The 12,448-nt window shown below is 34.5% G+C and overlaps 1 protein-coding gene across 1 annotated transcript in view; it reads right to left on the bottom strand.

The window, feature by feature from the left end:
* LOC149419049 (meteorin-like protein) overlaps positions 1-12,010 on the bottom strand; it is a 170,142-nt gene extending 158,132 nt beyond the window's left edge. The window contains exon 1 of the mRNA XM_089638090.1: positions 11,551-12,010. Coding sequence (XP_089494216.1) covers positions 11,551-11,645 — 95 coding nt within the window. The 5' untranslated portion in view covers positions 11,646-12,010. The remainder of the gene's footprint in view (positions 1-11,550) is intronic.
* Positions 12,011-12,448: the final 438 nt, after the last annotated feature.

Here is a 12,448-nt window from a genome sequence, read left to right as displayed (position 1 = left end):
TCCAAACAAGTTCCAGCATTTAGTGTGACTTTTCAATAGTAAGTTTATTATTGTGACGATGGATTCTCAACGAAGAGTGTTAAACTAGATATTTCTAGGTTCCACGATACTGTTGACCTCTCCTCCAAGTCTACAAGAACCCGTCATTACAGTTGCCGCAGCTCAATTACTCACAGAATCGAGGTGTCAAATAAAAAACCACGCGTGTCTGTTAAAACATGCACCGCCGCGAATAAACAAAACGAATAGGTTAAAAGGTAATATAAAAAAGGGTTTTTTTTTAACGGGATTTCAAATTCGACTGAGACAACGTAATAAAACCGTTTTTGTTAGCAGTAATTGTTCTAACTGAGTGTTTTGTAACCAGGTGAATAAATTGATTTTGAATATCTAAGGACGGGTTGTTTTACAAAATTTGAACAGTTCATCAAATTTCACAGTTGATTTTCAAGTTCTGTGATGGTTATATCCATGTTCTGTTACTAATTCAGTTTTGTGAAGCAACTGGTCAATAATGATATAATACGGATTTCAACGGATGAAGCAAAAGCTTCTGGATTTCAAGGTTCCCATTAATTTTGTTCTGTTTAAAAGTTACCTTTTTAAATGATAGCAATGAAGAGTTTTGTCTGATATACAGGGTGTCCGGGGTGTGCTAACTTCGGGGGATGATTCTACATGATGGTACAAGTAAAAAAGATAAATAACTTTTAGGACGGGTGGTTTCGCAGAATTTGAACATCTCATCAAAATTCAAAGTTGATATTCAAGTTCTGTGAAGGTTCTATCCGAGTTCTGTTACTATTTCAGTTTTGTAAAGCAACTAGTCAATAATGATATAATTTGAACAATAACATGAATAGAACCTTCACAGAACTTGAAAATCAATTTTGAAATTTGATGATTTTTTCAAATTCTTGAAACAACCCGTCCTAAATAATTTAATAACTTTTGAAAGATCTTTTATTTAAATCTCTGCAAACATTCCGCATCTACTTTATTTGGACCTATCGCCATCTGATCAAAACGTATCACGTTGTCTGCTTGTCACCTCTTACAGCTTTTCATTACTTTTATTTGATTACATCTTTGGCTGTCGGTTCGTTACGTTAGTATTGTGGTCCGTGAATTCATATCGTTACGTTAGTATTGTAGTCTGTGGTGCTTGCGTTCGGTTCCATCATTCGATGATTTGGATTCGAACAATCCAAACACAAATACACTTTAGTAAATTCGCCTAAAAATTTAAATAACATAATAACACACCTGCTAAATTTCCTAAGAAGATTGAAATGGTACATCAAAACCTCATCAAATTTAACTTAGAAACATTCTTGTATTCTCGCTGTGACAATAATGGCAGCTATACAAAAAGCCAGAACGATTTTAACCAGTGTTGCCAGATGCATGGTCTTTACAGTATTTTTATGGTATCGGTCATTAAAAATATGTATTTTTGAGTAAGAACGATTTAACGAATCCGAATTCAGGAATGTATTTCTTGAACTTAAATATGGGTTCACAAAGGTCTTTGTCAATAAATAATTTGTAAACAACATAAATTATAGGAGTATTTACTCTCCCTCAACTCATTAATCTGAAAAAACTTATTTTATTTTAGTTATTTACATTTTAATATTATTAATAAATTTAAAATAGAGTTCTACAAGTTAAACTTGTTAACAGTAAAAAAATATTTTATTTGAATGTTTTTATTTTAATGGTGTATCAAAACCAAAGCAATATTTTTTTCACATTATTCACAGGAAAATTATATAATGTTTGTTTTTAAAGCATCGTAGATAAATTACGATTAACGATTTAACGAATCCGAATTCAGGAATGTATTTCTTTATTTTTATTAATTATTATCGTTCAAAAAACTTATTTTATTTTAGTTATTTACATTTTAATATTATTAATAAATTTAAAATGGAGTTCTACAAGTTAAACTTGTTAACAGTAAAAAAATATTTTATTTGAATGTTTTTATTTTAATGGTGTATCAAAACCAAAGCAATATTTTTTTCACATTATTCAAAGGAAAATTATATAATGTTTGTTTATAAAGCATCGTAGATAAATTACCGGTACCGTTTTTTTCTTATTTAAATTCTCAATAAAAGGCTAACGAAAAATATGTATTATATTAATTATTTTTAATGATATACTAATGTTTATATGACAATTTTTTATGCATAGAACAAAGGATAAGAAAAAAGGGTTTTTATTTTTCAAAACATTGTAAAACAAGTTTTTTTGGTGACCGGGTAACTAGGTTGTAACTATTTAACCTGGTTTTTATTTCATCGCTTCTAATAGCTTTATATCACCTTTTAAAGGTGTGTTGAATTGTCATTTTGAGGAGTTATCATGGAACCGTTTTTTTTACCCCTGAAACATGTTTTTTCGATATGGCATCACAGATGTCAGCATCGAGAAATCCCTAAAATGGCAGGCAAAAAATACTTAATCTAAGAATTCAATTCAACCATCTGAAATTAGAAATGGATGCGAGACGCCAAGAAATGACCAAACAAGACATTCGACCGAAGTCCCATGTTAAGAAGTCCAAAACTGTAACCCAGAAATCTGACGAACTAAAACGAAGCGAGGGATTTATTAAAACCTACACATTTTTCGTTTGCTTTAACAATCACATTGGCCAAATTAATGATCCGCAAATTCAGTGGCATACAAACTTTAGCCAAGGCATATACATATATTTAAATAATAATATATTAGATGATGGTTATTAAAGTCTGGAATGAACTGTACCCGCAGCAAATGGAAGCCCACGACACATGTAGAAAATTTACGGCCAAAAGCGTCCGAACATTAATGCCGTGGCTCTAATGTAACGTAAATTGAGATTTATGGCAGATTTCAACTGCGCCTGATTGCGAAAACAATATAACGTATATGGCGTATTATAATCATAAGACAGCTTGCTCCTCGAGACTTAAATGTGAAATATTGGTTCTGATTCTACAGGGTTTTCCAATAAGAGGTGTTATTGTTTTCCAATAAGAGGTGTTGCTTGTGTGGTACGTAGCGCCGTCTTGTTGAAAGTAAACGTTGTCCAGATCAATACCATCCAATTCCGGCCATAAAAAATCATTAATCATCTCTCGATAGCGCAATCCATTCACCGTAACTGTTGCTCCAGCCTCATTTTCGAAAAAGTAAGGTCCAATGACTCCGCCGGACCATAAACCGCACCAAACAGTCACACGTTGAGGATAGAGAGGCTTTTCAACAATAACTCTTGGGTTTTCCGAGCCCCAGATGCGACAATTTTGCTTGTTGACGAAGCCACCGAGGTGGAAATGGGCCTCATCACTCAAGATGATTTGCATTTGATTCACTCAAGTGAATTTTAATAATTTCAATGCGTCGTTGAAGCGTGTATCGTTTCATTTTTATTAATAGCGTAGTTTCTACTTGTCAAATGTCAAAAAATGACAGCTTCAAAAGTAACATTTACCGAAATAGTGGGCTATTCAAAATAACACCTCTTATTGGAAAACCCTGTATTAGGGTGAAATTTGCAATAGTCTGCATTTATGGACTTCGTCGAGTAAAGGTCTCGTAACAAAGTGAACTTTACAATAATAAAAAAAGGACTTCACCACCTAGGATTCTTGCTGCAGAGTCTCCATCTTCTATCTTCGTGTCACCTGTTCCTGTACTTCATTTTACTTAACTTAACCTCACTTTCTTTTTGTAATATTTATATTATTTGTAATACCTGCATCAACTGTAAAGCGCCCCTGAGGTGATGTCTCACAAAAGAGGCGCTATACAAATTAGCCAAGAAATAAATATAAGATAATATAGCGGTGTAGAGATTGGAACTCTGTCGATTTTAAAAAATACCTATGTGAAACAGCACCAGAGTCCCAACTGCTCACAACCGTCTGGAGCCAGTGAGACTTATCAATTGGAGTATGCTGTGAAGCTTGAGATAGTGGGGAGGGGGAGGAGATGTGGGGAGGAAGGTTGGGAACTACCTAGCTATTCAGATCTGGTCACCAAACACGGCCTAAGCTATTTCAAGCAACGTTTCAATTCTGAATGGTAGCCTTACACCAAGGCGACACTGAGAGTATTTTCCACTCTGAAACGGGCCGCAAATATACTGTATATTATTTTAAGCGAAATAATTAAATAAAATTTACTTGCGCACGCCAGGATTAGAACCCGCGAGCTACGGCTTGCTAGAGGCCGTCAAATCATTGACTATTTTTTAGTGTAATTAGTAGGTTTGTAGCTAAACGTTTTTACTGAAATCTTCGGACTTAAAAACTTTCTAAGCCGAATTCAGGTTGCGAGTCGTTTTTCTCTATCTACGAGTATATGGTGTTTTTTTACTCCAGTCTGAATTTAGCTGCACAGAAATTTTTGGAAATAGTCCCATAATATTATTATGGTATTATAGTTAAACGATTCGAGACTTATTTTTAATTATATTGTGAATATTAAATGTTGAAAAATAGCGCTGAATGGCCGTTTGATGACAATAATAAATATTATTTTCCGCGAAACAACCTGGCCTTGTTCTTGGACTTCGAATTTTAAAAATTTCAAAGATGTCTTTCTTTTGTCTTGCTGTACAGTAAACATATATAATTTACTTTAATTAAATAAATACACAAACAACTAGTTAATATAAAAACAAGAACACAGCTAAGAGCGTTAATCGCTTATTTAATTGGCACATTTATTTTCGGTGGAGCAGCGGCCATGTGGGACTGTTGATGTGAAATTCCGGCGTGGGAATCGAACTGCGGACTCTGAACGCAGCGGCGAACCCACATGGCGCATGAGTACTTCTCCCTGCTTTACTAATGCGTACATTACACAGTAAGGACTTGTGTTACTTCAATAACTTGTTACTGTTGAAACACGGATGACACTTGCAGAACAAACACGTAATTGTAAATATATAAACTTCATCTTATATGCCATGTAGTTGGCTCGATTTCTGGAACAATGAATGTCGGCAGGAGGGCGGATTTTATTAACTATCCAAAATTAATAAAGATCTGTCAAATATTGTGAACTTTTGCAAAAATATGCACAAAACGATATAATTTCTATATTTGTGCAATAAATACGGTCTACTTCATACATTTGGCGATTAAAATCGAAATCTAAGAAATATTCTTACCACCTCAATTCTTAAAACTGTATACTACGCTCTCTACCAATCCCTACTAGCTTACGGCATTATAATCTGGGGTGGCTGTGCACAATCTACCATCGAACCTCTTCTAAAAGCATGGTAATACGTGTCATTAACAAGCGACCGACAAGATACCCCTCCACTCGACTCATCATAGAGTATATGGTCTTAAACATACGACAACTCCACCTCAAATTTTCCTACATACATTTCCTGCTCAAATATAAAAACAAAAGTCTCTTACAACACAACTACACCACCAGAACAATAACCAACGGTCACCACAAAGTGACTTCACTACATACCACGTCAGCTCAAAGACAATTTTTCTTCCTAGCTCCTAAAATCTTTAACCTTATCCCTGTCGACCCCATTCCTTTAAAAAATAAATTACGAAATGGATCCCTACACACGGAATACATTACAACTATAATAATAATAATAATATTGGACAATTTTTATAGCGCCGCTTTTGTGAGATATCACCTCAGGGGCGCTTTACAGTTGATGCAGGTATTACAAAAATTATAAACCCATTCATTCTACACTCTATCAATTTAATCACCTTTCAGACAAAACATAATATATCCTTATTCCCTAACTTAGCGGTATAGTATGTACATAATTAATTAGTGTGATCTATTTACTAATAATTTCTCAAATTTTTCATCTTCTTATAATTCTCTAACTTCTCCGACCTCTTCTTGCAACCCAAACTAGCTATACATCATTTTTCTGGTTTTTATATTATAGTAATGTATAGATTCTATGTCCGCAAACTGTAAAATTCACCCGCCATAACAAAGGGTCATCCCTAGCATGGAGGGTAAAATATCACAAAAAACCACATGTACTCTCTAAATCATCTATCAATAAAATAAATGTAAAAGCACCTTAGTTCATGGAGGAAATGACGTTGAATATATTTGGATAGATCTAAAAATTGTAGACAGATAAATCTCTGCAAAATGCAACAATGACACCTGAGCTTACCGAGTGATTTTATTATTACATAGAAAACAACAACTGTTTTAAATTTTAGTATTTGAGTATTGAATGGCCTTGCAATTTCACCCATAGATGGCTCTACATTAATCTATTAGTTTATCCATATATGGCGTTAGCTATCGAGTATTGCAGAGACCAAGGGGATAAGAAATAAGGTCCATATTATCATAACCGCCTGCTTAATAAGATATCAAAGCCCATTGTGAATAAATCAATCACATTAAAATTTCAAGTGTTCTGATGAAGCCGGAGTTTTATTCGCGGAGACAACAGTTTAGAAGTTCTTGAATGGCGTGCACCGGTATTCAAATTCCTTTTTTTTAAATACCCAAAATTATACGAAACTATATTTATTGTGTCACCAATCGTTAATTACCAAGCCTATTCTTGATTAAAACAGGATTTCTGCGGTCACATTATCGCATTTAAATAATGCTTTATTATATTAAAGGAATATTTTGTCCAAATAACTTTTTTCGATATTTTTTTTTGCCATTTAAACTAGGTAAACATCCAAGATGATCTCATTCGTATAAACTATACACTGATGTTATTCATCATCTTCGTATGGTTCGAGTTTACTTTACAGACTGTAGTACATCGCTGGCATTTCAAAATATCGTGAGATGAAAATTATAACGGCTGAATTTTACGTGAAATGTCAATTTTGATGCTGCGTACAAAAAAATCCCACGGGATAACTTTTGTGATTGGTCGGGTTAAATGTTGAAATAAAACAAATGATATGTTTGAAAGCGATACAACGGTATAAGATATAATATTAGATATAATTTATCGAACAATGGCTTTGTTTGAATCAATATTTCGCAATCAAAATGATTTGTTAGTTTATACAGTCGATTCATCAATATATTCTGCCATTTTAGCAGTTTGGTTTGATTGAACGCATGGATAGAGTTGCGAATACAATTGTATTAGAATACAATATAGGAATTGTAATAATTTATTGAACTCAGTTGACCTTTTGGATTTACATGCAGTAGCTTATTTTTATTTATACGTACAGATCAGCAGATCAGCAGAAGTCGTTACTCTGCGTAAATTGATTAATTTTATGGGCTTTTATCAACACTAATATAACGAACATAATACGTTTTTTGATTGATTGCAATTAAGTCAAGCTATAGGGTATATTTTAGTATGCTGTGAGCATTTTTTATGTTTCAAAATACCATCAAATCGATGCAAATGCTTTCAGCTACTAGTAAAACCAGGGTGGATTTCTTGGCACACTAGGCGGTAATGCAGCAAACATAATTTCACTCCGTGGTAAATGAAAAAAAAACAAACATTTTTATTGTTTGGACACGCTAAGCGGGTGAACGAATCAAGACCTATGCATTTTGAGAGCCAAGGAGGTCCCAGAAAGAAAAATCACGTTCAATGAATCAGATAAGGGAGTACGTGGGTTATGTAAAAAATCAGACTGACTGATCTAACGAATCTATGCTAGAACAGAGGTGTGTGGCATTCCATCCTCTCTGCAAATATTAATTAATCAATAGGAGTGGAGTGGCAATTTAGGCACTTCCTGTACCTTGACCGTCGCTTTATTTATTCGGGAAACACGCTATGGGAAAGTTAATTTGCGGTGAGGAAAGGAAGGAGTGAATGCGCGTTTATCTGGCGATAAGACAAACACATGTGGGTGATTGTGGTCACCACATAAACTACAAACTCGGGCCAGAGCCGAAGGAACTTAATAAAATTAGCTAGCTTACTTACCGTGGGAAATGGTCAGGAATAGATCTGCTGTAAAGTGTACAAGTGTTGCTAGGCTAAACTTTACTTCTACACAAAAAATAATTAATTATTGTGGAATGCAAATGACTATAAAAGAACAATTAATTATTGTTGGTTGGACTGTTTCAATCAATGGCTGTAGCATTTGCATTTTAGCACGCTGAATTAGTTGCAACATAATGTATTCTAAGAAATATTGGATTGCAATTATACTTTTAAAACAACGTACGATACAAGAGCAAAACATATGACGTCCTTTGAACTTAGTAAATAAATAAAGCCAAAGGTTACGAAAGAGAATAAATTAGTAAGGCGCGACGATAGTGTTTCACAGGGCTCCCATTTGGGTCCACCATTAAACGTTATTAAACGATTGTTACATATTGGTAAAGTACTCATTTAATTGAAGCACTGTTTTAAATCTACAATGACTTTAGAAAAAGCTTAAAATAAAAAAAGAACTAGGTATATTCTAACAGGACAAAATATATTTAGAAATGTTTGGTTGTCCATTTTTTTATGAACCAACATTCACCGTTTTACGTATGTGTTAACCGTAGGAAAGTTGGTGCGTTAACCACAACTTACCCGACCTTGTGCAACAACCTTCTAAGACAATTAAAGTATACATTTTTCTTTATTACCTGTGTAACTTTACACGGGTTCGTCGTAAAAGCACCTTATTCGTCATGGGAATACAACGATTTCAATATTCCATTATTAATAATAGCTTTATGGTTATTAGAAAATGGATATTGATATATTAGTGTGAAGTGCCGATTTCCTTTGAAATACGACTTAAATTGATAATATTGACAATAAGCTTTTGATTTTAACAACGTCTTAGGTTGAGTAAACCCCTAGCTAGGCAAGGTAATGTTAGGTTAACTAGATTAGGTCATTATAAAGTTGATTAAGATTCCCTGAACAAGGCGTAGAATAATGTTGCTAGAATTAAAAAAAGTTCACGATTCTAACACTTAATAATTTGTATCCTCAGAAATAGTCTTCCATAAATAATAATATTACGTGTCCAAAAAATATAGTAGTAATTTGATATATTATAGCGGCAGTGGTAAATGAAGAATGGGTCCATCAAGCAGGTATCTACCTACCTACCATGTGTACATTTCACCAGAGATAAAGGAATGTGAGATGTCCCCTGAAGGCAGCCACCAGCTCTCAATGCGTTATGTGCCTCCATCAGAATACAGTCGTAATACCCGCCGCGAGATGTTCACGCTGATAAAACCGAGTATGCTAATCACAGCTAAACTTGTGTTTAAAAAAAAACCACAATCTAACATCAGAGAGAATAATATTATGTACGATTTCCTAACTGGCTTTCGTGTGACTTGGTTTTATGTTTTTTTATAGCAAACTGCTAGCTGAAAGTTACTTTATTTAGTAGCAAGGTGACAAGGTGGGTGGCTAAGTTATGTATGTCATTTTTTAATTTAATAATGTTATTTTTAAGTTCTGCTGGTATTTTTTTAATTTAAAACTGTGGTTAGGCCAGTTGAGACGACTTATTTAAATAATTCTATTTAACCCCGCCCAAAATCAATTTTTATTACCGGTTAAACCGATTTACCAAGAAAGTAATTGTGACAATAGATTCTCTATTCGGTGGGGAACTTTGAAATCCGTTTTCCCCACATTCAAGCAATCTTCCGAACAGGCCTTCCATTGATATGCTTGGTGTAACTATAAGTGACCAGCTCAGGTACGGGGGCTCCATCGAAGCCAGAGTAAAGTTGGCCTCTCAGAAGCTGGGCGTACTGTACAGGGCCCGCAGATACTTTAATAATACACAACTGCTGACCCTGTACAAATCGCAAGTGCGCCCTACTGTCGAATTTGGCAGCCATCTCTGGTCCGGAGCCCCTAAATACCTGAAAAAAACCCTTGACTCTGTGCAGAAACGGGCGGTCTGTTTGATAGATTCCCCAATCTTAACAAACGGACTGCAATCTTTAGAGCACAGGCGTCAGGTAGGTATGCTGTCCTTGTTCTATCGGTATTACAATTGAAGATGCTCTGAGGAACTAGCGTCATTGATCCCTTCGGCACCGGTGCGTAGTCGGGATACACGCCAAACGCGCGCCCAACATTTGTACACGGTTGACATTTGTCACATGAGAACGGGTCGCATCTACGATTCGTTCTTAGGTTCAACAGCTCGGCTGTGGAACGAACTGCCGGCCTCTGTGTTTCCTCCCTCCTACAACATGGGACTCTTCAAGACCCATGTTCACTCCTTCCTCCCCACAAAAAGACCCTCCACACAGCATCCCCAAAGATGACATAGGCCCTGAGGAAAATTATTTTCCTCAGGGCCTCCTGTGTGGAGTTAATATAAAAAAAAAAAAAAAAAACGAAAATACTTGCAGAATACTTCAGATTTTTTTTTTTTTTTACATGTAATGTTTCTGAAGTATTCTAATTCTGAAATAATATGCCGCAATAACTAATTATAAAGACTTGTACGTCCTCCGAACAAATGCAAACACTAAAAACAACGCTAAAGCGCAGGATTTTGTAAATATTTATACAGGAACACCGTAAAGGGTTTGGTATTTTGCACGAAGTAAACACGCAAAACCAGCAAATAAAGCATTGATAAAGGGCTAAGGCTCTCGACTAGCAAGCTGGAGGTCGCGTGTTCAATTCCCGGCGTGCGCAAGTAAATTTTATTTTAATAATTTGTTTTATTAAGACCACCATTTAGAAATGAAAATTTGCTTGAAATGGCTATGGCCGTGTTTGGTGACCAGATCTGAGTAACGAGGCCTTTTTATAAATCAAAACTATTATTAATTATTATAAATAAATAAATTTGAGATGAACATACGGGTTGTATTGGACGGCTAATAATTAGGTATCAACATACCTATTAAATTATATGTATTAAAAACATACTTACACAAACAATTGTAAATCATTGATTTTTTTTATTTCGGCACATATAACGGTAAATATTTCCCTAACCTAAACATCGAAATTACACATCGTTTCAACTTAATTATTACAAGAAGCAACTATTTACGTCGTGATAGATATTTTAAAGATGCATTATAATTACATTTTTATTTAATCATAGTTCAAAATTTACCTTCTAAAACTAGTGTAGTGTAGTGAAACTTGCGAAAGTTTCGTTTCAATCTTAATATTTAAAAATTACGTAATTAACCCAAACTAAGAACCTAAATATCTATTTTGGCCATGTAAATAGTAGTTTCTTGCAGTAATTGTTGAAACAATGTGTAATTTTCATAATCCGCGCCTAAAAGTGCCGCGCTTAGAATTCTTCAAAATGATGCTTAAATTCAAAGAAAAATTAAGTTCATGGAATCAAATTCCACACATGACCAACTAACGCACGTCATAGACAAACTAAATTAGTATGTTTGATGATTATCAAGAATCTACTGCTTCATTAAAGGTTCTCAAAACAGAAATTGTATAGAATATGTAATGGACTATATGTATAAATAACCTAAAAAGTAAGAACAGAGATGTACAGAAAATTAGATCAACGCCAAGCCAAGTAACTAATGTTACAGATTAGTGATAAATTGATTTCTTACCTTCCAGTCCAATCACACTCATCTCCCATTATTCCAGCGGTGGCCAAGGTGACAAAATAAAATGCGATCAACAAAAATATGCACGGAGAACCCATCTTGGAAGTATGTATTAATCACCTCTGTTCAAAATCCAAATTATATTATGTCATTTTCAATTCACAAACACAGAAAACATTGTCATCTTCATCTCTTTTGATAATCCGAAAGCACAAAAAAACACAGCGTACAGACCAATAAGTTTTAAATGTCAAAAAATATTGAATCCTACATCATAAACATTGATAAAACTTTCTTTAAAACATGTAAACACGGCTGTATTTACACCACAGTACAGTTATATATTATTTTAACACATAATAAACTATTAATCCATTAAGTTTTTGGGTAAATAACTATTATAAATCACGAAATAAAAGAAAACATGGCCGCGCGAGAGCAACGACAGACACAACCCTCCCATGTAAACTTTTAACAACAACTGAAGAAAATAAACGAATTGAACTCCCGCGCGACCACTGTTCGCTTCATCGGCTAACGTCACTCCGCTCAGATTGAGAGATAAGTTTTCAGCACGCTGATATAACCCTTGACAACGTTTCCGCAAGGGTGTTTTTTGTATGATAAATAAAGCGCATTTAGAACGTTTTCGTCGTTTTTGTTAACAACACCACGAACGTATGAAAGAGATAACCGTATTATAGATTTCGTTCTTATTTCAGTACGTATGTGTATTATTTGTTGTGTGTAGGCAGGTAGGTAAACTTTTGAATATTATTCTTATATTTTTGGGAATTCCCTAAACCTGTCAAAAGAAACTTGAAATACTCTAATACATTTAAATGTGGAACGAATTATTAATTAAAAGGATTTCTAGCAAGAGGGTTGGTCGAGGGTCTCG

Source organism: Hesperophylax consimilis, chromosome 12 (assembly GCF_061612785.1).
Source record: "Hesperophylax consimilis isolate HC1 chromosome 12, BYU_Hcon_1.0, whole genome shotgun sequence".
Taxonomy (NCBI): Eukaryota; Metazoa; Arthropoda; class Insecta; order Trichoptera; family Limnephilidae; genus Hesperophylax; species Hesperophylax consimilis.
The sequence above is the reverse complement of the archived record's forward strand: the minus strand, read 5'-3'. Positions and strand labels throughout refer to the sequence as shown.